General features: G+C 46.9%; 1 protein-coding gene across 1 annotated transcript in view; it reads right to left on the bottom strand.

Annotated features, from left to right (window-relative positions):
* Gtf3c1 (general transcription factor IIIC subunit 1) overlaps positions 1-20853 on the bottom strand; it is a 66266-nt gene that overhangs the window by 26400 nt on the left and 19013 nt on the right. The window contains exons 7-17 of the mRNA XM_021166027.2: positions 12977-13138; positions 10699-10814; positions 9169-9484; positions 8352-8554; positions 6456-6592; positions 5041-5194; positions 2963-3066; positions 2070-2254; positions 1639-1905; positions 1344-1489; positions 516-613 (exon numbers count right to left, since the gene is read on the bottom strand). Of these exons, the coding sequence (XP_021021686.1) occupies positions 516-613; positions 1344-1489; positions 1639-1905; positions 2070-2254; positions 2963-3066; positions 5041-5194; positions 6456-6592; positions 8352-8554; positions 9169-9484; positions 10699-10814; positions 12977-13138 (1888 nt within the window). The remainder of the gene's footprint in view (positions 1-515; positions 614-1343; positions 1490-1638; positions 1906-2069; positions 2255-2962; positions 3067-5040; positions 5195-6455; positions 6593-8351; positions 8555-9168; positions 9485-10698; positions 10815-12976; positions 13139-20853) is intronic.

Below are 20853 nucleotides of genomic sequence, written 5' to 3'. Positions count from 1 at the left end.
AGCTTTCTCTCTTTCTTGCTTTGGATACCTCGTCCCCTAGGGCATTAGTCACCGTGGGGTTTGATTTGGAAAGTGAATGCAAGAGAACAATCCAGAGCACTCGCGTGGCTACAAGTCTTTATCTGATTTTTCTCACGCTGTATAGATGAGCTCTACTTTTTTTTTTTTAAGATTTATTTATTTTATATATGGAAGTACACCACCATTGTTCTCTTCAGACACCCCAGAAGAGGGCACTGTTCCCATTACAGATGGTTGTGAGCCACCATGTGGTTGCTGGGAATTGAACTCAGGACCTCTGGAAGAGCAGTCAGTGCTCTTAACCACTGAGCCATCTCTCCAGCCCTTAGCAGCAAATTTTACTTACTAAAACCAAATACTGTATGTACTAGCTCATGTATCAGGGGAATGAACTACTGAGACCCTTAAGGCTGTGCAACAGGCAGGCAATGCCTTCTACTTCTCCCAGGGTTGGGAGAGCATCTGGGACCCAACCTTGTGGGACTTACTCTCACCTCTTATACAGTAGCTGCTGCCGGATGTGCCTGGGGAGGAAGCGGATCAGTGTGTGCTTCTTCAGCGGGTCATTCAGAAAATCCTCCAGGTTATCCACCTACAGAGGCCACCTGGAGTTTCAGCTCAGCCGCCAAGGTTTATGGAAAACCACTTAACACTATGACCTCCCCACCTCTGCCTTGGGTCCCTATATCAAGATCCCTCCCCCACTCTCCCACCCCCAGATCACCCAGCACATGGCGGAGGGCAAGAATACGTTCTGGTCCTGTAGAGAGGCACACAGCGGCTACAGCCTTTCCAGGAGGCAAAAGGGGGCATCCTCTCAGCAGGGAGGGGTTCTATTCCCCAAATAGAAAACACTGCTATAATGTATAAGTGGAGAGGATATATGATATAAGTATAATCATAATTCAGTTTTTAAGAACAGGGAGACACATACACGCACACACATGAAAGACTAGAAGAAAATGTACCAAAAATATGACCAGTGATTACCTTTGGGTCATTTCTATTTGCTCCTTTTTGACATCATCACGTTTCTAAAAGGTGTTTTATTGCTGCAACATATTTATTATCTTCTTCCCTAGCTAGCTATCTGAAGTATACACTACCCATCCACCCAGCTAGTTCTTTTATCAATTCTACCCTACTCTATGTGGAATAACAATAGAGCACTTCAAACCTGAAATGCTTTCCCTTGACTGACCATCCCAGCATCCACTCATTCACCACAGGGGCAAACTCCACGTACTTGCCCTTGATCACACAGAGCACAGGCTTCCTGCCCCACTACCTGTAGATATGAGATGACCCAGAATCACAGGTACCTTGTAGCTGACTTGAACAAGTTGGACAAAGATGGAGAGGGGCAGGCAGAGAAGAATGTCACTGACAAGAGCCCAGCCAAAGCCAAAGTCTCTGTGGATCGGGATGGGAGGGACGTAGCGCATCCATGAGATCTCATCCACATACACTGCAAGACATCAAGAGTCACTTCAAGTAGCGAGTATGGTCAGGAGAAAATGGACTCACCCTGCCATCTCCTACTAACAGGCCCATGGCGCTCATATATTTGTCTCTCCCTACACTCTCCACCCCAACATACAGACCTGCGGCTCTCACCTATCTCTGTGGAGAGTTCCATTTCTGCCTCCCAGGAGCTGCTTTCTGTGCTGTTTTTGGCTTCTGCGGTGTCCCAGTCATCTGAGGAGGGCTGAGCCCCTGGTCTGCTGGACTCCTGCTTGCCTGTTTTCCTCTCACTGTGGAGAGTAGGCTGCTCCCCAGTGTGGCCGGCAGGATGCCCATACACCAGGTACCACAGGAACAGGTGCATCGCCTTTAGGCGGGGCATCTTGGGAAGGAACCCTATGGAGCGCCCGAGTCCAGGAACTGTAGGAAGAAAGGTGCGGGCAGTGCTTGGGCAACCCCAGACTGTGTTGGTCCAGTTCATCCCACAGCTACCATGAGCTGCCTAGGGTCTGGGTGCCAGGGAGGTGATTTATAGACCACTGCTCAGAACACAGCAGACAAAGGTGACAGAAGCTGCTCCTTACCTATGACAGGTTTATAATTTTTGAGTGGGGTTATGCCCATTTTCTCGTCAGTCTTTTTCACCCGAGTGCTCTCTGGCTTCGAGGATGCGTTTGGGTCAGAGCTTGTTGATCTACTTGGGGCTTCTGGTTCTTGGTTCTCCTCTTCTGCTTCTTCTTGGGGTGCTGGGGCCGGTGGAACTTTAACTCTGCAGCCCAAACATTAGGTGCAGAAACACGTTAGAAGCAAAGACAAGGCCTATCTGCCAGGCCTGGGGTTTCAGACTCAACTGGTCATGGGACCAGGCAGATGACACAAGTGAATGGCCTCTAAAACACGAAGGGCTCATGTGGGACCTTCAGAGGCTGCTATCCACAGGAAGGAAAAGGAACCCAGTGTGCTCTGTCTCCTGATGCTTCACAGAAGCCAGTAACCAGCAATAAAAAAACTAATGTGATCAACCACTGCAGTTCCTCTGCCCACCAGGAGCCCAGCCACCTAAAAACTGCTTTTCACCAGTGTGCGTTCAGTCACTTAGGGTAAGACGATCGAGACTTGAAGAAAGCAAGGGACTTACTTATGCCACAACGAGACTGAGTTTCCTACACAGAAGCATTGATGGGGAGTGCTCCGATTGGTTACATTTACCACATGGACAAGCATCAGGGCAGGTAGTATGGCTCAGTGGGAAAGTGTTGGCCTAGTTTATGCAAAGCCCTGGTCGCTTCTCCATCACCATCAAAAGAAAGGTAAATTAGAACAAAGAATACTAGAAGTTCAGAACTGGATCCCCATGTAGACTAGGTAAGTACGAGCCATAGCATCTAGGCAGCAAACCCAGGATCTCATGAAGTGTACAGAAAGCCTTTGGGAGGCTGCAGGCCTGGGCAGTTTAACTGGGAGTTCTTCCACTTGCCTGTTTGCTGTGCTTGAGTTGGAGATCCGGAAGCGAACCTGCTCAATAGCACTTCTCACAAGGGGATCGTTCTGGTCCATAGATGGGTGCACGACCAGATCTACCTATGGAAAGAGGTTGGAGTGTCCCAGAGGGCAGGGCAGGTTTGACCTGAGGTTCCACAGAAGATATTTCCAACACACCCACAACTCAGAGTGAGGCAGAACACATGGTAGACAGTTTGCTGTTTCAGCTGCAGGCATCTGAACTTCTTAGGGACCATGTCACCATGTCTTGGACAACAAGCGCTGGCCCTGCAGTTTCCCTGACCAGGCTGTCACAGCTCAGCAGCTCTTCTGATAGCTGAGGCAGCTCCCCACACATGCTCCTCTGAGTTTCCTAACTGCAGTTTCCCTGGGTGGTGCACCTCCCAGGCTGCCAGAGGATGCAGGGCTGCTCTGTTGTTAGCTCTCCCTGGGAATCCAGGCAGAATGGTTACGAGTGGTTGTTGTTCCTTGAGATGAGGGGATAAAATCTGGGCAGTGAGTAGCAGATGTGCAGGAGTCAGGACACTAACTTCAGCACTGACAGACAGAATGGACTGGGTGCCGCAGGAGCAGCTTTCTGTGTTGCTGTCACTGCAGTGTGATGAGCAGCAGCTGTGGGGGCTGGGACAGGCAGCAGCACCCCTGGGCTCTGCTTACCACTGATAAAAAGGAAACCCCACGCCCACCTCAGCACTGCATCCACCCGTACTGCTGACTTCTTTGTGAGACCCAAATGAGATCCAGTTAGGCAACTTCTCCGTGAACTGAAAAGTACTTAGAGATGGCAGCTCCTGTTGGCCCCTTGTCCTAGGCCAGCAGTGAATTCCTCAATAGCCTAAGAGTTAGGGGACGTATAGGAGTATGGGCTTCCGCCAATCACCAACAGCCTGGGCCAAGCAAGTCCTGTTAGAGAACAAGCCTCAGCAGTGAACTTCAAACCCAATTTAGAAGCATACGACGGTTTTCCCATGTGCTGCCCTGCAGCTGGAGGCTCCATATCCACCAACTTTCATTCCTGTGGTTACATGGCCCTAACTGTTTGTTGACCTGACACCCTCATGCCCTCCCTCAGGCTCTGATCTTCACTTGCTAGCCTTCCAGGCTGGCACTAGTTAAGCCACTCCTGAGGCCACATAGTCTCCCTAGGCCCAAACTAGGGGAGGATTTGTTGCCCTCGACAGTGACACCAAGGAAGTCTGACAGAGTAGCTTCTGTAAAACCTGCTCAAGTCACAGGTGCCCCTGCGGCTGGGGCTTCAATGTGTCCTTCAGTGAGGAAGGCTGGCATCTGACTGACTGCCACTTCTCAAGTGGATTCATGGCAGACGGCTGTGGATGAGGGAGCTAGGTCAAGGAGACTTGATGGCTTTATTTTGAGGTGACTTGCAGCAGATATGAAAGCCCATGAGTCCTGTCTACATGCAACAGCTAACTCTATTTCTTAAGTCACTTTTTTTAGTATTGCTGTATCTCAAAAAAAAAATAAAAAAGATTTATGAATGCAGAGATGACCTTGTCCACTTAGGAGTGAAACTAAGTATCAAAGCAGGGCTCCTTCAGAGCTGAGAGAAAATCCAGTCAGTCCCACTGCTTTCAGCCTGAATGTCCAGTGCACCATCCCAATTACTCTGACCCTGAAAAATTGATGCTGTAAAGTGCGTGCAAAGCTGCTGAGCTACAGTTACTATGGGAACAGCTCCCATCGCAGTGCTACAGAAACAGATACATGGAGATGGACGAAACAGACACATCCCAGACTGGCCATGACCCTTCTAGATCCTAACACTGTCCTGTGTAACTCTAACAGGTCTGCTTCCTTCTTGTTCCAGCCTAGGCCAACTCACTGCTCTAATGCTCGAGTGGCTGCTCCCAGCTTTCACAGGAAGTCTGCCAGTAGGACTCCTACTCTCTACGTTAAGAGGCAGAACTGGATGTCCCAATCACTAACAAGAAAGATCAATCAATATACAACAATGAAAAGAAACACTAGGCCGGAATGTTTCCCATAGCATGGAGCTAGTTCTGTGGGCTAAGGGGAAGCCAAAGGGGTTACCTTCTTCTTGATGCCATCCTGAATGACTGTAGTCCGATACAATCGCAAGAGACCCTCCTCAGACAGGTTCCGCACCAAGCGGATAATGGACTTCTTACAGCATTTGGTGGAGACACCCTCTTGTTTCTCCTGGTCCATGATCATCTTCTGAATCCTGGATAGCAGAGAAGAAGGTCATTCTCTCACATGTAGGGCACAGAGGTCTATCAGGAACCAGGGAAACACTGTAGGAGTTTTTCACATCCTATGAAGGTGGCCCTTTTGGAACATGAAATACCACATCTTTCTAGAGTAAACAAATTAGCTAAAGAAAGGCCATTACTCCCAGCAGCTCCACAGCAACAGAGATCACATGACTTTACAATGGAAAGGAATGGGGCGGGGCACAGAGTGCAAGGATGGAAACCTGTCTCCTGCACCCTTCTTTACCATTCAGGTAGAGAAACTCCAATTTACCACTTGCTCCTTGGTCTGAATCTCTCTCTATCCTACTGATCTCTCTCAATCTTTCTGATTCGTGTGACATTTCTAGATCACTAATAAAGAAAAGCAGGGCCAATATGGACACCAGGACACCCAGACAAGCTCCACATGGCACAGGAAGGACCAGGGTGATGATGTATCTGAGGTGGTCCTTGCACCCCAGCTAGCCAGAGACAGGGCAAAGGATCAGCGCTGGTGATCAGAAGGTGATCAGGTGATCAGAAGGGAGGCCCCTTCTGCCAATGGTTCTTACTCTGGTCTCAGAGCTCTGGAGGTACTGCCCCAACACAGTGTGGTGGCTCCAAGAGTTACAAAGACCAGACCTGAAACTCAGCTCCTCTGTCTTTAACACAGTCCTGTCTGTGCCTCTTGCAACGTGACTGCACACAGGTTTCTTGGTCCCCCTTTTCTTGTAACAATTCCCCAGTGTTATGGTTTAAATGTGCTATGTCCCCTACAACTCATGGGCTTAAGACCTGGACCCAGAAGATGGTGATATTGCAGATTTTGTAAGGTGGGGCTTGCATGCAGGAGGAAGTAGGTTGCTGCAGATCTTGCCTGCTCTCTGCTTCTTGGCTGCTATAAAGTGAAGATGAGATTTGGCTACATATTCCTACCACTACGCATACAAGGCCAAGAGACCACACCAAGAACCCAAGAAACCATGAGCCAAATAGAGCCTCTTTCAAGTTGTCTCTCGCCTGCCTGACACAGCTGTACAAAAGGAATACTCAGGTTAGGAGAAAAGCCAATGTGGGCTCCTAGACATCTAGCATTTTCATTCTCTAGGTCTACCCTTGCTAATGACAGGAAATCTACATCCTGTTGACCACAATGAGACACCGTAAAACACACATAGTAAGGCAGCAGCTCAAGGCCTCCCAGTCCCTTGCTAGGGAGAAGGGCAGTCATGGAGACAACAGTATACTTACGTGAACAGGCTCTCAATCAGGCGGAGGTTGGTGACAGCTTCTATGATAAGATTTCTGCGCTTTAGCAGTCGGTATGTTTTGTGAGGCTTGTCCTGGCCTGAGCCATGCCGTCCACCTTTCTGGGAGCCACCACCCTCCTACATAATAGAAACACAATCTAGGTTTCTGGGAGAATACAAGGATGGAAAGTGAAGATGTTATATTTATATATTATTTATGTGTATGTGTCTGTCTGCCATATGTGAACAGGAGGCCAGAAGTGGGTAGAATTCCCTGGAGCTAGAGTTACAGGTGGCTGTGAGCTGCCTAGTGTAGGTGCTGTGACCTGAACCCAGGACCTCTGGAAGAGTAGCAAGTACTTTAAGCTGCTGAGCCATCTTTTCACCTACAACTTTTATTTTTAAAAATATTTTATTTATTTTTATGTCTATGAGTGTTCCTACATTCCTGTATATTCATGTGCCATATGCATGCACTACCAAAGGTGGCCAGAGGAGGGCATCAGATGCCCTGGGAGCCATAGACAATTGTAAACTGGTTGGCATCTGGGTACTGGGATTTGAATTCAAGTTCTCAGCTAAGAGTAGGCAATATTCGTAACCACTGAGCCATCTCAGCAGCTCCCCAACCCGACTCTACTTTCATCCTTAAGGTCTTTCTGTCTTCTAGGAGCTTAGCACAAACCTGTGCCTTTATCACATCAAAAATGTGGTAAAGTCTGAACATGAACCCTGAATGAAAAAGAACACCTGTTGACATCACGTGGCAGCCATAGGGCGTGTGCGGCCAGGTGGCTGTGGCTTAGAGTGGTGCTTTCAGGAAGAGGAAACGCAGCTCAGGCACTGGGGTGACAACGTGGGAACAGCTAAGCTTAGCCTGCTCTCTGCCTACCACAGGTCTCCAGGTAAGGCAGAGTTCTCTCACAATAGAGAGTGAAATCTAGAGGATTTCAGAAAGGTCCCTGAAGTGGAGACCTGTTGTCCATCATGTCTCAGAGCGACATTCTGGAGGAAACTGCCACAGTAACCAGAAGCTGCAGAAGCAGAGCTGTGCTCTGCCAAAAACCTTCAGGGAGCCATGGATGTAAAATGGAGTGTTTTTTATCAGACAGCACAGGAACTCTGGCCTGGAAGGAAGACCTGTTGTATTAGGATTAGGATTAGGAGGCCCCAACAAGAAGGTACTGGGCAGCATCTAGCAAGCACTAAAGGGTGGAAAGAGTCTAGATCAAATCACCCAGAGCCCATCAATTCTACAACAGGGCCACAGGCAAAGTGCAGCCTGCTATTCCAGGGTGGGAGAATGGAAGCTGGGGAGGTCCCCACGCTGCCATCTCTTAGCAGGTCAATTTCCCATCCCATGGCACAGAGCAGACTCCATATTTCTTCTCCTCAGGCTGTGAGGCCTGAACACAACAGCAGCAGCTGGAGTCACCTGGTTGCTGGTCCACACCAGTGCTTAAGCTTAGGAGGTGGGGGACAGCTGAGCAACAGTGAGATTCTGCCCCCAAATAACAACAGTAGCAACAAAGCGTTCTGCCCTCACCTGCTGTGGCCACCAATCTCTCTTCCTAACCGTGATTATCACAAAGGTCCAAGCACTGCCAAATGCCTTCACAGCAATATTGGCTATGTAAATTAACCACACAAACTTTCCCTCTGAATTTATGTGAAAAGACTACCTTGTCAGAGGTCACTGGAGACTTGGGACTAGGCCTAGCATGGGGCAGAGGCAGCAAATGGTTCTGTGTCTCTCTGTGGAACTGCTGCCGTCACTTGGCTCACATCCTGTGTTTGGCAGGTGACACTACTATCGCCTGTTCCTGTCTCTGGATTCAAGTACTGAACCAAGAAGACTGGAGTCTTCGTGCCGCAAGCCTCTAGGATGGTTACTAACCTTGGGGTTATCGAGCCGGACCTCCTCAATCACAGCGATGTCACCACTGTGACTGTCCATGCTGTGAGGGTCGAAGGGTGCATTGAGCTCAGATGAGCTGCTGGTGTCCAGGCCATCCCTACAAGCAGAGCTTCTGCGGGATCTCTCCTCGGTGGCAGCTTTCGGCTTCTTCAGTGGGTGCAGATTTAGGACTTTCCACCCACCTGCAAGGAGAGTGGGCACAGCGGGTCAGAGGAAAACAAGGAGGGCTTCTCTGCTTGGCAGACAGGGCAGGTTAGCCCAGGGACCTCCTCGGGCTCACTCTACAGTCTTGGAGTACAAAACTGAACATTAGTCTATCAACCACTCACTTTCTACACAACTTTAAAGCAAGAGATGAAGCCATCCAGGGTACTCTACACCTGAAAGCTCAGCACTCAGGAAGCTGAGGTAGGAAGGGTGGGTGAGTGAGCTCAAGGTAGATCACGTAGTAAAATCCACTCTCAAACAAATAAGCGAGATTTACTAGGTTGTAACAGCTCACTTGGGAGAACATCCCTGCCTCCATAGTAGTATTCTGTAAACTAAGCTCTGGTTCTTGAATGGACCGAGGGAAGGGATGAAAGTAGTAAAAACATGTACAAAAATGTTATTCAAGGAGACTGACTACCTTGCAAGTAGCCAGAACACACCATACGACCGACCCCTCCACATCTATGATGGTGTGACCTAGGAGAGCTCCAGGTGCCTGCTGAGCTGAACAACTGCTCCTTGACTATGGTGAGCTGTGCCAGGGTGCATGGCCCCGATGCCCCCATATGCTTCAAGCAGCCCTTACCCTTAGCTGGAGTGGAGTGATGAGGCCGAGAGCCAGGCCCAGCATCCCCCGAGGCTCTTGCATGGCCCCGCGACCCTCGGCCCCTCCGCTTGCCACCACTGCAGCTGCTCTCTTCCTCACTTTCTGAGTCAGAGAGGAAGGCCTCTTCGCCCTCAGGCATGAGGGACTCATCTTGCACTGAGGCGAGGCTCACAGTGGTTAGTAGCTCTCCTCGGGCCTTTTCACGAGCATATTGTCGGCTCAAGTCACTCTCCTCCGCAAACACACAGGAAATGTACTTGGTGGTCCGCTGCCGGCCTTCATCTTCCATGAACCCCTAGGGCAACCACATGTGTTAGCACACTCCAGAGGGTATAAGCACCTACAGGTATAAGGTGCCCCAAGTGCTCTCCCCCTGTTGTACAGAGCCTTCCTGGCAGGGCCTGCCACGACAGGACCACACATGATCTGGACTGTGTCTGCTCTCTGAACCTAGTTACCCTTTATGGAGAGCGCCTTGATTTTCCATGCACCCTCTGTGCTGGACCTGGCTCACAGACAGTCAGGAATCGATTTGTGCTGGTTATATAGAGCTCAGAGTTCCACACACTGCAGATACCAGTTCCACACAGCCACAGCTGTGGACACCTGTGATTTGGTTTATTATCAATCCATGATCATCTTGCCTTCTAAAATGGGAAAGGGGCTCATTCCACAGCATATAGTGGGAGAAAGTTAAAATAGTCTATGAACCCACATGTTGCCAGGGATGGCACCAAGAGCCCCAGTATACACAGATCAACTAATAAATCCCTGCCTTGTGGTAAAATGCCCACAGTGGCCCACCAGAGAGTCTGAATGAGTAAAAGTTTAGTTCCAAGGGTGGTACTATTGGGAAGGGCAGAACCTGTAGGAGGTATGAGTGCTCCCAAAGTGGTGTGGACGAGTGCATGTGTGCCCATGTGTATGTGTCTATGTCCCTGGACCATTTTCTGGCTCAGGATGTGAATTTATTCTACCAGCGTGCTCCTGTCATGAGGTGCTTCCTGTCTCATTAGAGGTCCAAATCAGCAAAACCCACTTGATTTCGGACTACAGTCTCCAGAACATGCCAAAGCAACCTTCCTCTTTGTAACTAGCCGCCTTAGTTACTTCATTACAGCTACAGAAAGCTGACTAATACAGCCTCAGCAGCTGAGATAAAGCTTTGAATCACAAAAGGGGAACACTAGGCCTGCCTCAGTTAGTGCTTCTGATACTTTCAGGTGCCAGGCAAATCACACTAATGGGAGCTTATCAGACACCAGGCAGCTCCAGCTGACTGCCCTCACCCAGGAGTGAGCTTCAAGGGCAGATGCTGTCCTGTTGCTCTCTCCAGTGCTTCAGTTTTTAAGAAGCAAAACCAGAGAAGCCCTCAGTGAAGGGAGGCCTAGCATGCTAGTAGCCTCATACAGCTACCTGCCCATGGACAGACAGTACTGCATCTGCTTCTCCAACGTATAACCCCATGGGAGCACCAGATGAGGTATTGTAGGGATGACAGGATGTTACCTTGACAACCTTGAACCTCTGAAGGAGCCGACACAGCATTCTTGCTTCCAGCTTTCCCACGTTCATAGCAACTCGGATCTCAGCTTGGGAAATTCCTTTCGTTCCTCTGCGCTCAACTGTGAACAATACCACACTTGAACCCCACCACTGCACAGGGGCAGCTGCTCACAGCTACTTCCCTGCTCCCTGGCTAAGCACAAAAGTGGAACCGCCAGAGAAAGCACTCTCCCCTTCCCCAGGAGCACTCCACTGCCAGACTGAAGAGCCACCTGACCCTGAGAACACCAGCTGCTCACTTTGTGTGTAGCTCCCTGGTTCTCCATGCTAGAACATGAATGGGAAAGCAAACTGTGGCTCTATTCCAAGAGAAGCGGACCTATTAAAGTCTCTAACATCACCTTTAAGCAGCAGGAGGAAGTTAGCCTTTTCTCACAAATGAACTTACTCAGATTAATGAAACTGACCCTTTCAAAAAACATCAAAATGCTTTTTAAGATAATATTTGGGGGTGGCAGGGAGGGCTGTCCTTGAACATGCGATCATCCTGCCTCAGCTCCCAGGTACATGTGCCCATGTTCCTTCCTCTTCTGAAAACGTCTCTTAATGTGCACTTTCATGTTCCTGTGGAGACCAACAATTGCCCCTTTTCTCACAGCCTGACCAGCAATACCCGAGGAAGTGATGGCAGCAGCGCCATAGCCGAGAACAGAGCTTGCTGCCTGTTTTCAGTACCGTGCATGTAGTCTGCAGTTCCTGCCCTGGAGTCCATGCCTGTCACTCAGTATCAGTACAGTACCTGCCTTTCTCAAGTCCTTTTGAAATGCCCTGGGATCAAATATTCCAGGGAGGAGCCTGGTTGGAGGCTGATACATGAGCTTTAGACAGATGGTGGTAAAGCTCTTTGAACAGAAAACACTGCTTTAAAAAAAAAAAATGCATTCACACATTTGAGGGTACCAGGCAAAAATCAGTCAGGGTGCAGGAGGCTTTCTACATCAGACACACATAAAGATGGCCATCGGAATGAGAGGAGATGGCTCATAGGGCATAAGTGGGGACAAGAGGGCTCTAGGCAGTTGTTTCTAAACTATGTTCTGAGGAATCTGAGCCACCACAAGAACTGTCAATCTATCAGCCTTCATAAAGGCCAAGTGAGCGATTAGCCAGCATGGCCTGCAGTGGAGTCTATGATGCAACAATTCAGAAGGCAACAGAGGTGCCAGAACCTGCACAACAGAACTGCACAGAGGCTGAGTTCTGTTGTCTTCAGTAGGATGGCTACGCTCACTTCCTCTGTGCAGCAGACCGAGAGATGCTTGCAGTATGGGGTAGAGCTCTTGCTCTCCATTGGGCTGTTCTAAGAAGCAGTAGGTGGAACTCTCTCCACGTCTGCTAATCCTCTGCCTCTCTTCCTTTATGCAGCAGCAAGGCCCCATCGGTAGCAGAGCAGATACCAGCACCTAATCCAAACTCACCAGCTTCTAGAACTACCCGTCAAAAACAACACTTTTCTTTAAATACTGTCTGCTCTTGGATGCTTTGTTATAACACCAGAAAACAGATTAAGATGAGCAGCTAGCTAAGCTTGAGTGTTTCTGTGGGTGCTGTTGCAGCTAATTTACTCTTGTGCCTTTTATCTGAGAATGTGCTCATGTCGGTTTCATCCAATGTGATGGTTAACTTTAGGTGGATTAAGGGATTCTCGGGTGGTCAAGCATTATTAAGTAGGTCTATGAAGGTGTCCACCTCCGGCAGAACCTGGCCTATGAGTCACAGAGTAACAGGGAGGGAGGGTATGCCTAGATAGGTGCAGCATATCATCAACCAGGAGCCAGTAAGAACAAAAGAACCGACAGGCAGGAAAGGCAACTCACTCTCTCTCCACTTCCCTCCTACCTGGGTCAGGAGCACCTTCTTCCCTTGCCCTGGATCATGAAAACCCTGGGCTTTCCACTTGTGGCAGCCATGGTAGGCCTCAATGTCCACGTCATATGAAACACTCTCCCTAATAAATGCCCTCAGTCTACTGGTGCACCTCTAGAGAATTCTGTTGTAATTCCCCATTTTCACAGACAGGGGGGCAAGGCTCAAAGATCTTGTTAAAGCCACATATCTAGGAGGCAGCAAGGCTCCACCCTGAACTTGATCCACAGCTGAAGCCTGGAGAGAAGCCTGCCACCTCCTAGGCTTTATATGCTGGAGCCCCACTCCCCTCACAAGGACACCTTTCCCACTCTTGGGCTCATAGCCTCGGGTAAGGGCTGTGAGCGGGACTCACTGAGCTCGTAGGTCTGCGTGAGCATGTCCCGCTCAAATACGATGTCCACAGGAGGTACTCCCTTGGAGATGACCTCCTCATCGTCATCATCGTCGTGGTCGTCTTCCATCTTTCGCTTGAATTCCTTCAGGAGCTTAAGACACCGCACCATGACATCAGTTCCTAGGAACAGGGCATACATCAGCAGACAATAGACACAGCACCTCATGGGAGAGCAGTTGATGACATCCTGAAAGGCCATAGCTGACCTGTGATCACTGCAAGTTCATCCCCTGTGAGGTGTGAGAGCAGACGGCTTAGTGGTTAAGAACACCTGCTGCACGTAGAGGACCTAGGTCCAGTTCCCAGCATTCACAGGTTTGCTTCTTGGCACCTCACATTAGAGAGCTCATAAATGCAGAGGATCAAATAATCCAATCTAGCCTCCAGGGCATCCCACATGTGGCACGTATTAGCAGACACATACACAAAAATAAAATGAAAATATAATATAAATAAAATGAATATAAATTTAGGAAGAAAAAAAAACCCTACAATACCTACTACTCTTAGGGGCAAGACTATAGTGTCTTGTTAACACATTTAGAGAAGGAAGAAATACTTGCAAAAGGATCAGGGAGGCACCCTGCTAGCTTGCCAGTGTAGCTGGAAGACATAGTCTATTCCTTTGAACATTCTTCCAGGTACGGTCCACACATGGAATTTGCTCAAGAAAGGAAGAACAACTTTTCCTTTAAAGCCAACAGGAGCCCTTCTGGTGACTGAGGGTGGGACTAAGGATAAACGTAGTTTACAAGTAACTCAAAAAGAGGCAGTGGCAGACAAGACTAAGAGGTCTTAGCTAGCACTGTCATGACATTACTGCCAGTGACAAACACAGACAAGGTGGGGCCTTGCTGCAGTACAAGCCATGCTCTGGGCTGCTCTGGGCTCTGAAGGAAATTTGCATCTACCTCCAGATAGCCTACCACATCAGGGGAAAACCCACACTTAGGCCCAAGGAAAAGACAACAAAGACAGGAAACAATGTAGATGCCTGGCATAGACGTATGCCAGCTCACTGGTCCTAAGGACTCTAGGAGTCATTTTATATACAAGGGAACTGAAGCATGGAAGGGTTAGATCACCTGCTCAAGCTCCCCACAGCTTGTCAGTGACAGGCAAATTACGCTGTCAGGTTTCCTTAAGTAAAAGGAGAAAGCTAAGGGTGAGCAGGGCAAATGGCATGCAAATTCAATGTGACACCCACCAGAATGAACTCTGGGAAATTTATCAAGAAGCCCTAGAACAACTGGAGGAGGTAAAAGTCTTAGGTGACTGCAAAGGGGCCTGCCCAGAGGCCCAAAGTCATATGACAACCAGATAGGTAGGAAGCTGCCTTTGCTAATTCTACCTGTTTGGCTAAATGATATGTTCTTTCTGTGTTGTTGCAGGATAGTTATCACACAGTTATTTACTATTACATCTGTCAGTTAATGTGGTTGGAAAAAAAAACCCAATGTTAATGGAGAAGAAGAAAGCCCACCAACACTACAGAAAGCAGAGGACATCTGACAGAAAGACAAGAGAGGACAGGAGACATCTGACAGAAAGGCACAGAAGAAAATTCACCTAAGATCAGCTCCAGAGGAAACATCAGCTCTGTGATTCCATTTGGACACTCAGACTTGGGAGACCCCAGAATAATGGTAGCCTTGGGCTCAGAGCAAGGGGTGATGCAGGAGCCTCTGAGACAGTGGATCATTATCAAATCACAGTAAGCTACCCCAAGATAATTTTAATGACATATATAGACTTTTCCTGCACTAAAACAATGGGAAACTAGCTGGCGGTGGTGGCGCACACCTTTAATCCCAGAACTTGGGAGGCAGAGGCAGGCAAATTTCTGAGTTCGAGGCCAGCCAGGTCTACAAAGTGAGTTCCAGGACAGCCAGGGCTATACAGAGAAACCCTGTCTCAAAAAACCAAAAAAAGAAAAAAGAAAAAAGAAAAAAAAAAAGGGGAAACTTCATATACATCCAGAAAATCATCAATACTTTAAAATAATAGTCTAGTTTGGAGGAATGTAAATTTTAAAAAGGCTTGTGTTTTGCTATATCTTTCTTCTATGTCTCCTTTTTCCTCTTTAATTCTATTAATTCCACCCTTTCTTTTGTTTGCTTACCTAGGCCAAAAGGTGTGATAATTTTCAAAGAACCAGCTCTTTGTTTCATTGATCCATTATATTTTTGTTCTTGTTTAACTGATTGCAGTCATGATTAATTGGATATCTATATCATACTCCTTCCACAAGCTTCAAAGACCGTCATGAAAGATGGGGCAGAAAGACTGTAAGAGTCTGAAGTCAGGAGGATCAGAGGGAAATAGTGTCTTCTGGACATGACAGGAGTGCTGCCCTCATGACACATAGAAGCTGTGGTCACCTGCACAGCATCAAGCCAGTCAACAGTCAAGCATGGAGTGGGAAGGGTCCATGAGCCTCGACTCCTAACTGACATACAATGGACAGTTAGTATCTTCTGGTGGAGGGATGAACAATTTTCTGTAAGGGTTTATCAGGGGTTATTAAACAATAATTTAATGTAGAAGAGATACAAATTCAAAGGAACGGAGAGTGGGTGGAATAAACGGGAGGAATATCATCAAAATACATTGTTTGAAATTCTCAAACAATAAAATTTTAAAGTATATCCAAAAAAATGGGAAACTCCATTTCAGATCCCTGAAGGGTAGGAGTTGAGGGGATAGAAATGTTGCTTGAAAAAGCCATTGCTGTATTCATTGCTGTACTTACAGCCATTGGAGTAAACCTTCCCTACTTTCAATTGCAATATTTATATTTTTCCTTTTAAAAAAGGTTGAAAAAATAGCCATACAAGAAAAATTAGCTATAATAATACAAAGGCATGAGAGATGAGACAGAGGAAGTAAGAGAACAGGAAAGCATTAATTGTGAACCTATGGTGCCTAATGAAATTGAGGATCAAGACAGACAGCCACTGACATGGGTAAGAAGCCCAGCTTGATGGCTTGGAGCTGGGCAGAATTCAAGTGCCTAAATGTCTAAGTTTATGTGTAGATTCATAAAGATCTAATTATACCTGGATAAATAGAAAGGGGGAATAAGAGAACCTGAAAGAGACTAGACTGTAAAAAACACTGTTGAATTACATCAACCTATATACTTTAAAGATGTTTTAACATCAGAATGGAACTTAGGGAATGTGCTACACTGGGGAAGAGGTTTTGCCTATGAAAGACTATGGGTTCCACCAAAATTCATAAGAATCCATCTGAGTTAAGAGAAAGCCTCCACATGAAAGGCACAATTCAAGGAAGGAAGAGACACAGAAAGCAGATCCCAGCACCCCCCCCCCCCCATCATGGAGAGAGATCAACAAACCAGCTGAAAAGGACCAATTGTTCATCAGACTGACGGACTGGAAAACCTTGCTACTGAAATGAACTGTTGGCGAAGGGCAGATAATCAGGACTGTAGTTATGAAGGATCCTCCCAACAAGGGATCTTCATAAGGATATTTTAAATTCATGGGACTGATAATTGTTTCTGTTGAAATAGTTAAATTGTATTCAATTTTTAGCTTAAAGGGAGGGATATGTTGCAGCATATTTGATTACACTGTGAACCCCATGGTCTTGTTATTTACTGAAAAAAGTTTCTAGTTGTCATGTGGCTCAGCCCTTGGCACACACCTTTAGTTCCTTTGGCTGGAATACAGACATGTCCTTAGTATTCATCTTTAATCCCAAACAATGAAGGTCAAGTTAGCTTGTAGAAGGAAGCAGCCATGTTTGAAGGTGATGTCTAACTCAGTGGCAGACAAATTGACAAATCAGAGAAAGAATATGCCCAACTCTCATGAGAGGAGAGGAAAGGGAAGCTACTTAAGTAGCAGTGCAGAGAGAGAGCAAGGAGAGGCGGCAGCTTTACTGGGACAGTGGTACAGAGACACACTGCAGAGAAAGAACAAGCTAGATACAGGTGAAGACAGAACGAGAAGGAGCCAGAAGATTACTGCATATTCCAAAGTTAGTTTAAGGCCAAGAGGAGCAGTTCAGGAGAGGTCAAGTGAGAGACGTAACACTGAATCAGAGTGGAGAGGAGTTTTGAGCCATATCAGCTGAGTTGACCAGCCAGCCAGAGCTAGGAAGGGGTAAGCCTATTCAGCAGCAAGTCTCAGAGGCTGAAAGCATTCTAGGCCTAGATTAGATTGTATGGGGACTAGCAGCTTCCAGGACAAGGCCTAGGTTAGCAGAGAGGGGCAGTAAGGCCCCAAGAGAGTAAATACATCAGGAGTTACCCTGTGCCTCAGTTTCCTCAGCAGTAACAATGAAGACAAGAACAGCAACAGAGTGAGCCAGATGGCTCAGCAGACAGAGGTTCTTATACTGAAGCTCAGTCCTCAGATTTTCTGTTCCAAGGAGAAGACGGACTCAAGGCCAGGGCCATTCTGGGTTTCAGTAGCAAGCAAGGCTTTTTCTCAAAGGATCCCAGAGATGGCACCTTCTCTCCTGCAGCCTTCAAACACAGCTGCTGAGGGACAAATATCACACCGAGCTGCTGGATTGTTGAGACCTTTATTTCAATCGGATTCCATAAACATTTATTCCTTACTGTGTCCAGAACAGACACAAGCCAGGCAGGCTTCCTCTGATGTAAAAAGAGACAAAGTTGAGGCTTGGCAAGGCAACCGGAAGACACTGAGCTTGCTGTGACACAGCCCAGGTTGACAGTCTGGTTCTGCCTATCACAGGAAAGCTCTTTTCCTCTCTGAGCCTCAAGTTTTTCATCCATCAAGCAGAGCTAATCTAAACGCATCTTGAATAGACTGAGCAAGGACAGGCACAGTGGTTCACCCATACCTGACACACCAAGTGCTTCATACATGTTCTCTGGCTGGAGAACTGAGAGACTCTGCTCTGTGAGACATGCCACAGGGCCCCCACGGCTTTATCTCTAGCACATCTGGGGGGCTTGGAAATGAGCTATTTGGAAGGGTGGAGCAGATGTCTAGGGTAAAGGACAAAGCAGTAGCCTTGCCACAGAGGACAGGCATTCTAGGCAGAGGAAGAAGTCAAAGAAAGAGAAAGAATAAAAATGGGGCTGAACAGCAAGGCAGACTGTGGAAGGAATGTCGTCTGTATGCCAGGTAAGTAACACTGTTTATTCTATAGGTATGTTTGGGACTGTGGGGAATATGGCCAGTGGCTTGATGGGAGGCCCTGGTGGCTCTCCTCAGCACAGGCTCAGGCCCACACACTTCCCCTTTCTCATGAGTCCCACTCAAGTCTCTCCACAGTAGCACAAGAGACGGAGAGACTTAACCACTGCAGATGCCACCACACGTTCTTTGTTCAAATCCTTGCCCCAGCACTATCCCTCCTGACGATCTGAGCAATGAGCAGTGCTCCCCATTTTCTTGGTAGTACAATGAAGAAAAATAATAAAGAGGTTAAGAGGATTAGAGAAAACCTTACAACGGTGTCCAGTATTTTATCTGGATGTTTGACAATGGCAGTACTGCCTTGCCTACCTGTTTGTAAAGTCTAGGACAAGCCCATAGACGGTTCTGTTCTACACACAAGTAAACAAGAGCACTTGGGAACAACAGCCAGCAATTAGCTGGCTACACCCTAGGAAGGGACAAAGAGAAATCCTACCAGCGCCCCCTTCCACACCGGCCAGCCACTAGTCAAGAGTGTGCTGTCTGCCACCACCATTGTTGACCCCACCCCCCAGAGGTGGGACATTCATGCCCATTCTTGCTGATAGCTGCTACCTCTGGAAAAGAGACAAGAGCTGCTCCAGGAGATAAACATCCTTGCCCCTGTGCAAGTGACTCCAGTCCAGGTATTCACAGCCTGATAAAGCTCACCCCCTTTACCTGAGTTTCCCCTTTAACAGTTTCTGCCATATTAAAATGTTCTTGCTTTTTTTATATATATTATTGACAGTAATTACTTTTTATTCTTATAGCTAGTATCCTTTAATCACTTCACTCTTATTAAACTGCTTATTTGTAACTGTTTCATCATCTTCAAAACACAAAGTTCTACACTTTTGAAATCTGGGACAACTCTGACCCTTTGTTTTTATGCCTTTGTTTGCTTTTGATCCTGTTTTGTTTTGGTCTTTATTCTCTTCCATTTTTCTTGGCTTTGACTCTCTTTCAGGCCTGTATATTTAATTTATTGCACTTCTGTTTTTCTTTATATGGCTCATTTCTCTCCTAGGTTGTATATTTTAATCCTAATATAATTTTTTGAATGTATTCCTCTTAATGGTCATAATTTTACTCTGCTGTACCCTATAATATCTCTTGGATTAGTTTTTATTTTAAATTTAACAGCTCGACTGACATTTATTTCACATATTGTCTATCCATCCTTTCAGTGGGTACAAGTCACAGACTATGTATTTAATACCAGCCTGACTCTTATCACTTCCAATCCTCTACCCTTTTTGTCCCCTAAAGATTAACAATCCTATTTCAGATTTTCCCACTGACTTTCCTACAGGTGGAGTCACATGACAAAGTCACTGTGCGGCCACTCTCTCTTCACTCATCTCGAGCGAGAACCGTCTGCGCCACCGCACACAGGGGCTTCCTGTGTGCTGTTTATCTGTTTTACTGACCTGCACGGGCTCTGTCTACCACACTGTCTGATTTTTGTACAGCAGCGTCTGAAAACAGAAGGGTGAGTTCTACATTATCCTCCCCTCAGGACTGTTTGTCTTTCTGGGTTCCTTGCACTTATAGATTTTAGAATCAACTGACACAAGTCTGGAATCAGACATGGACTGTGTTGAATCAGATCAATCTGGGGAATCTTAGCATAACATTAGCACGCTTGATCCATTTTCGTTTACACAGATCTTAAATTTCAGCAGTGCTTTATAATTTTCATAGCTGATCTGCACATATTTTGTTAAATTTGTTCCAAGTTACTGCAAACAGAATTGATTTCTCAGCTCGACATTTAGATTCCTCATTTTAAGTGTAGCAACCTAGGAGTGAGGACACATCCAAGTTAGTTTCTACAGAATTGTTTATTTCTTAAGAGTCACAAGGACATCAGCTCTGGAGAGGGACTCAGTCTCAATCCCCTTCAGAACTGGATGTGGTGACCACCGCAGTCATCAGCTAGCCCCCTCGGAAGTGTCCCACCAAGGGCTTCCAACTGGGATCCTGTTGGAAGGGATAGCCAAATTCACTTCTCCTTCCTTTTTATCAGTACAACTTAATAAACTCATGGTGGCTAGTAAATACTCGAGGAGAATAATTAGAACTTGTAAGTCAGAGCCGTTCAGGGCAACTGCTTTCATTATAAAGCTGATTTTGCTTTTGACAAACAGATATGGCAAAGTGTGTGTACAAAATATGCCTAAATCCAAGCTCTGTTTAAGGGTTTCAAAAACATTTCATGTAGATCCAGGAACACCTGCACATTTACACGAAGTAAAACATCATCTTTATTTTTTTAAGCCCTTTTTATTCCATAATGCTTTGGGAAAAAATGTTTTATGCTATTTTTCTTTTTCTAAAACAGAACCGATAAAGCTCAAGGCATACACCCCTGAAAACTCTTCAGCTCTGTCTCCTGCATATGCAAAGCAACTGAAAAGGAGCTTGGTTAAATTACATGTACCACACACTCACCTGGCTCTGAGCTGATTCTGCCCAGGCACTAGGAACACAAAGCATGTAAAGGGTGTGTGTGAGCAGCTCCTCCCAGAGCACAGACCTTAGCACAAGGTCACTAAGAAAAGCCAAAGAGCCAGGACCACCACACAGAGAAAGGCTGGCTAGGAGCCCGGTTGCAAACCCAAGAAACAGAGGATGGAAGACTGTAGG

Source organism: Mus caroli, unplaced genomic scaffold (genome assembly GCF_978045245.1).
Source record: "Mus caroli unplaced genomic scaffold, Mus_caroli_1 scaffold_8, whole genome shotgun sequence".
In the NCBI taxonomy this organism is placed as follows: Eukaryota; Metazoa; Chordata; class Mammalia; order Rodentia; family Muridae; genus Mus; species Mus caroli.
The sequence above is the reverse complement of the archived record's forward strand: the minus strand, read 5'-3'. Positions and strand labels throughout refer to the sequence as shown.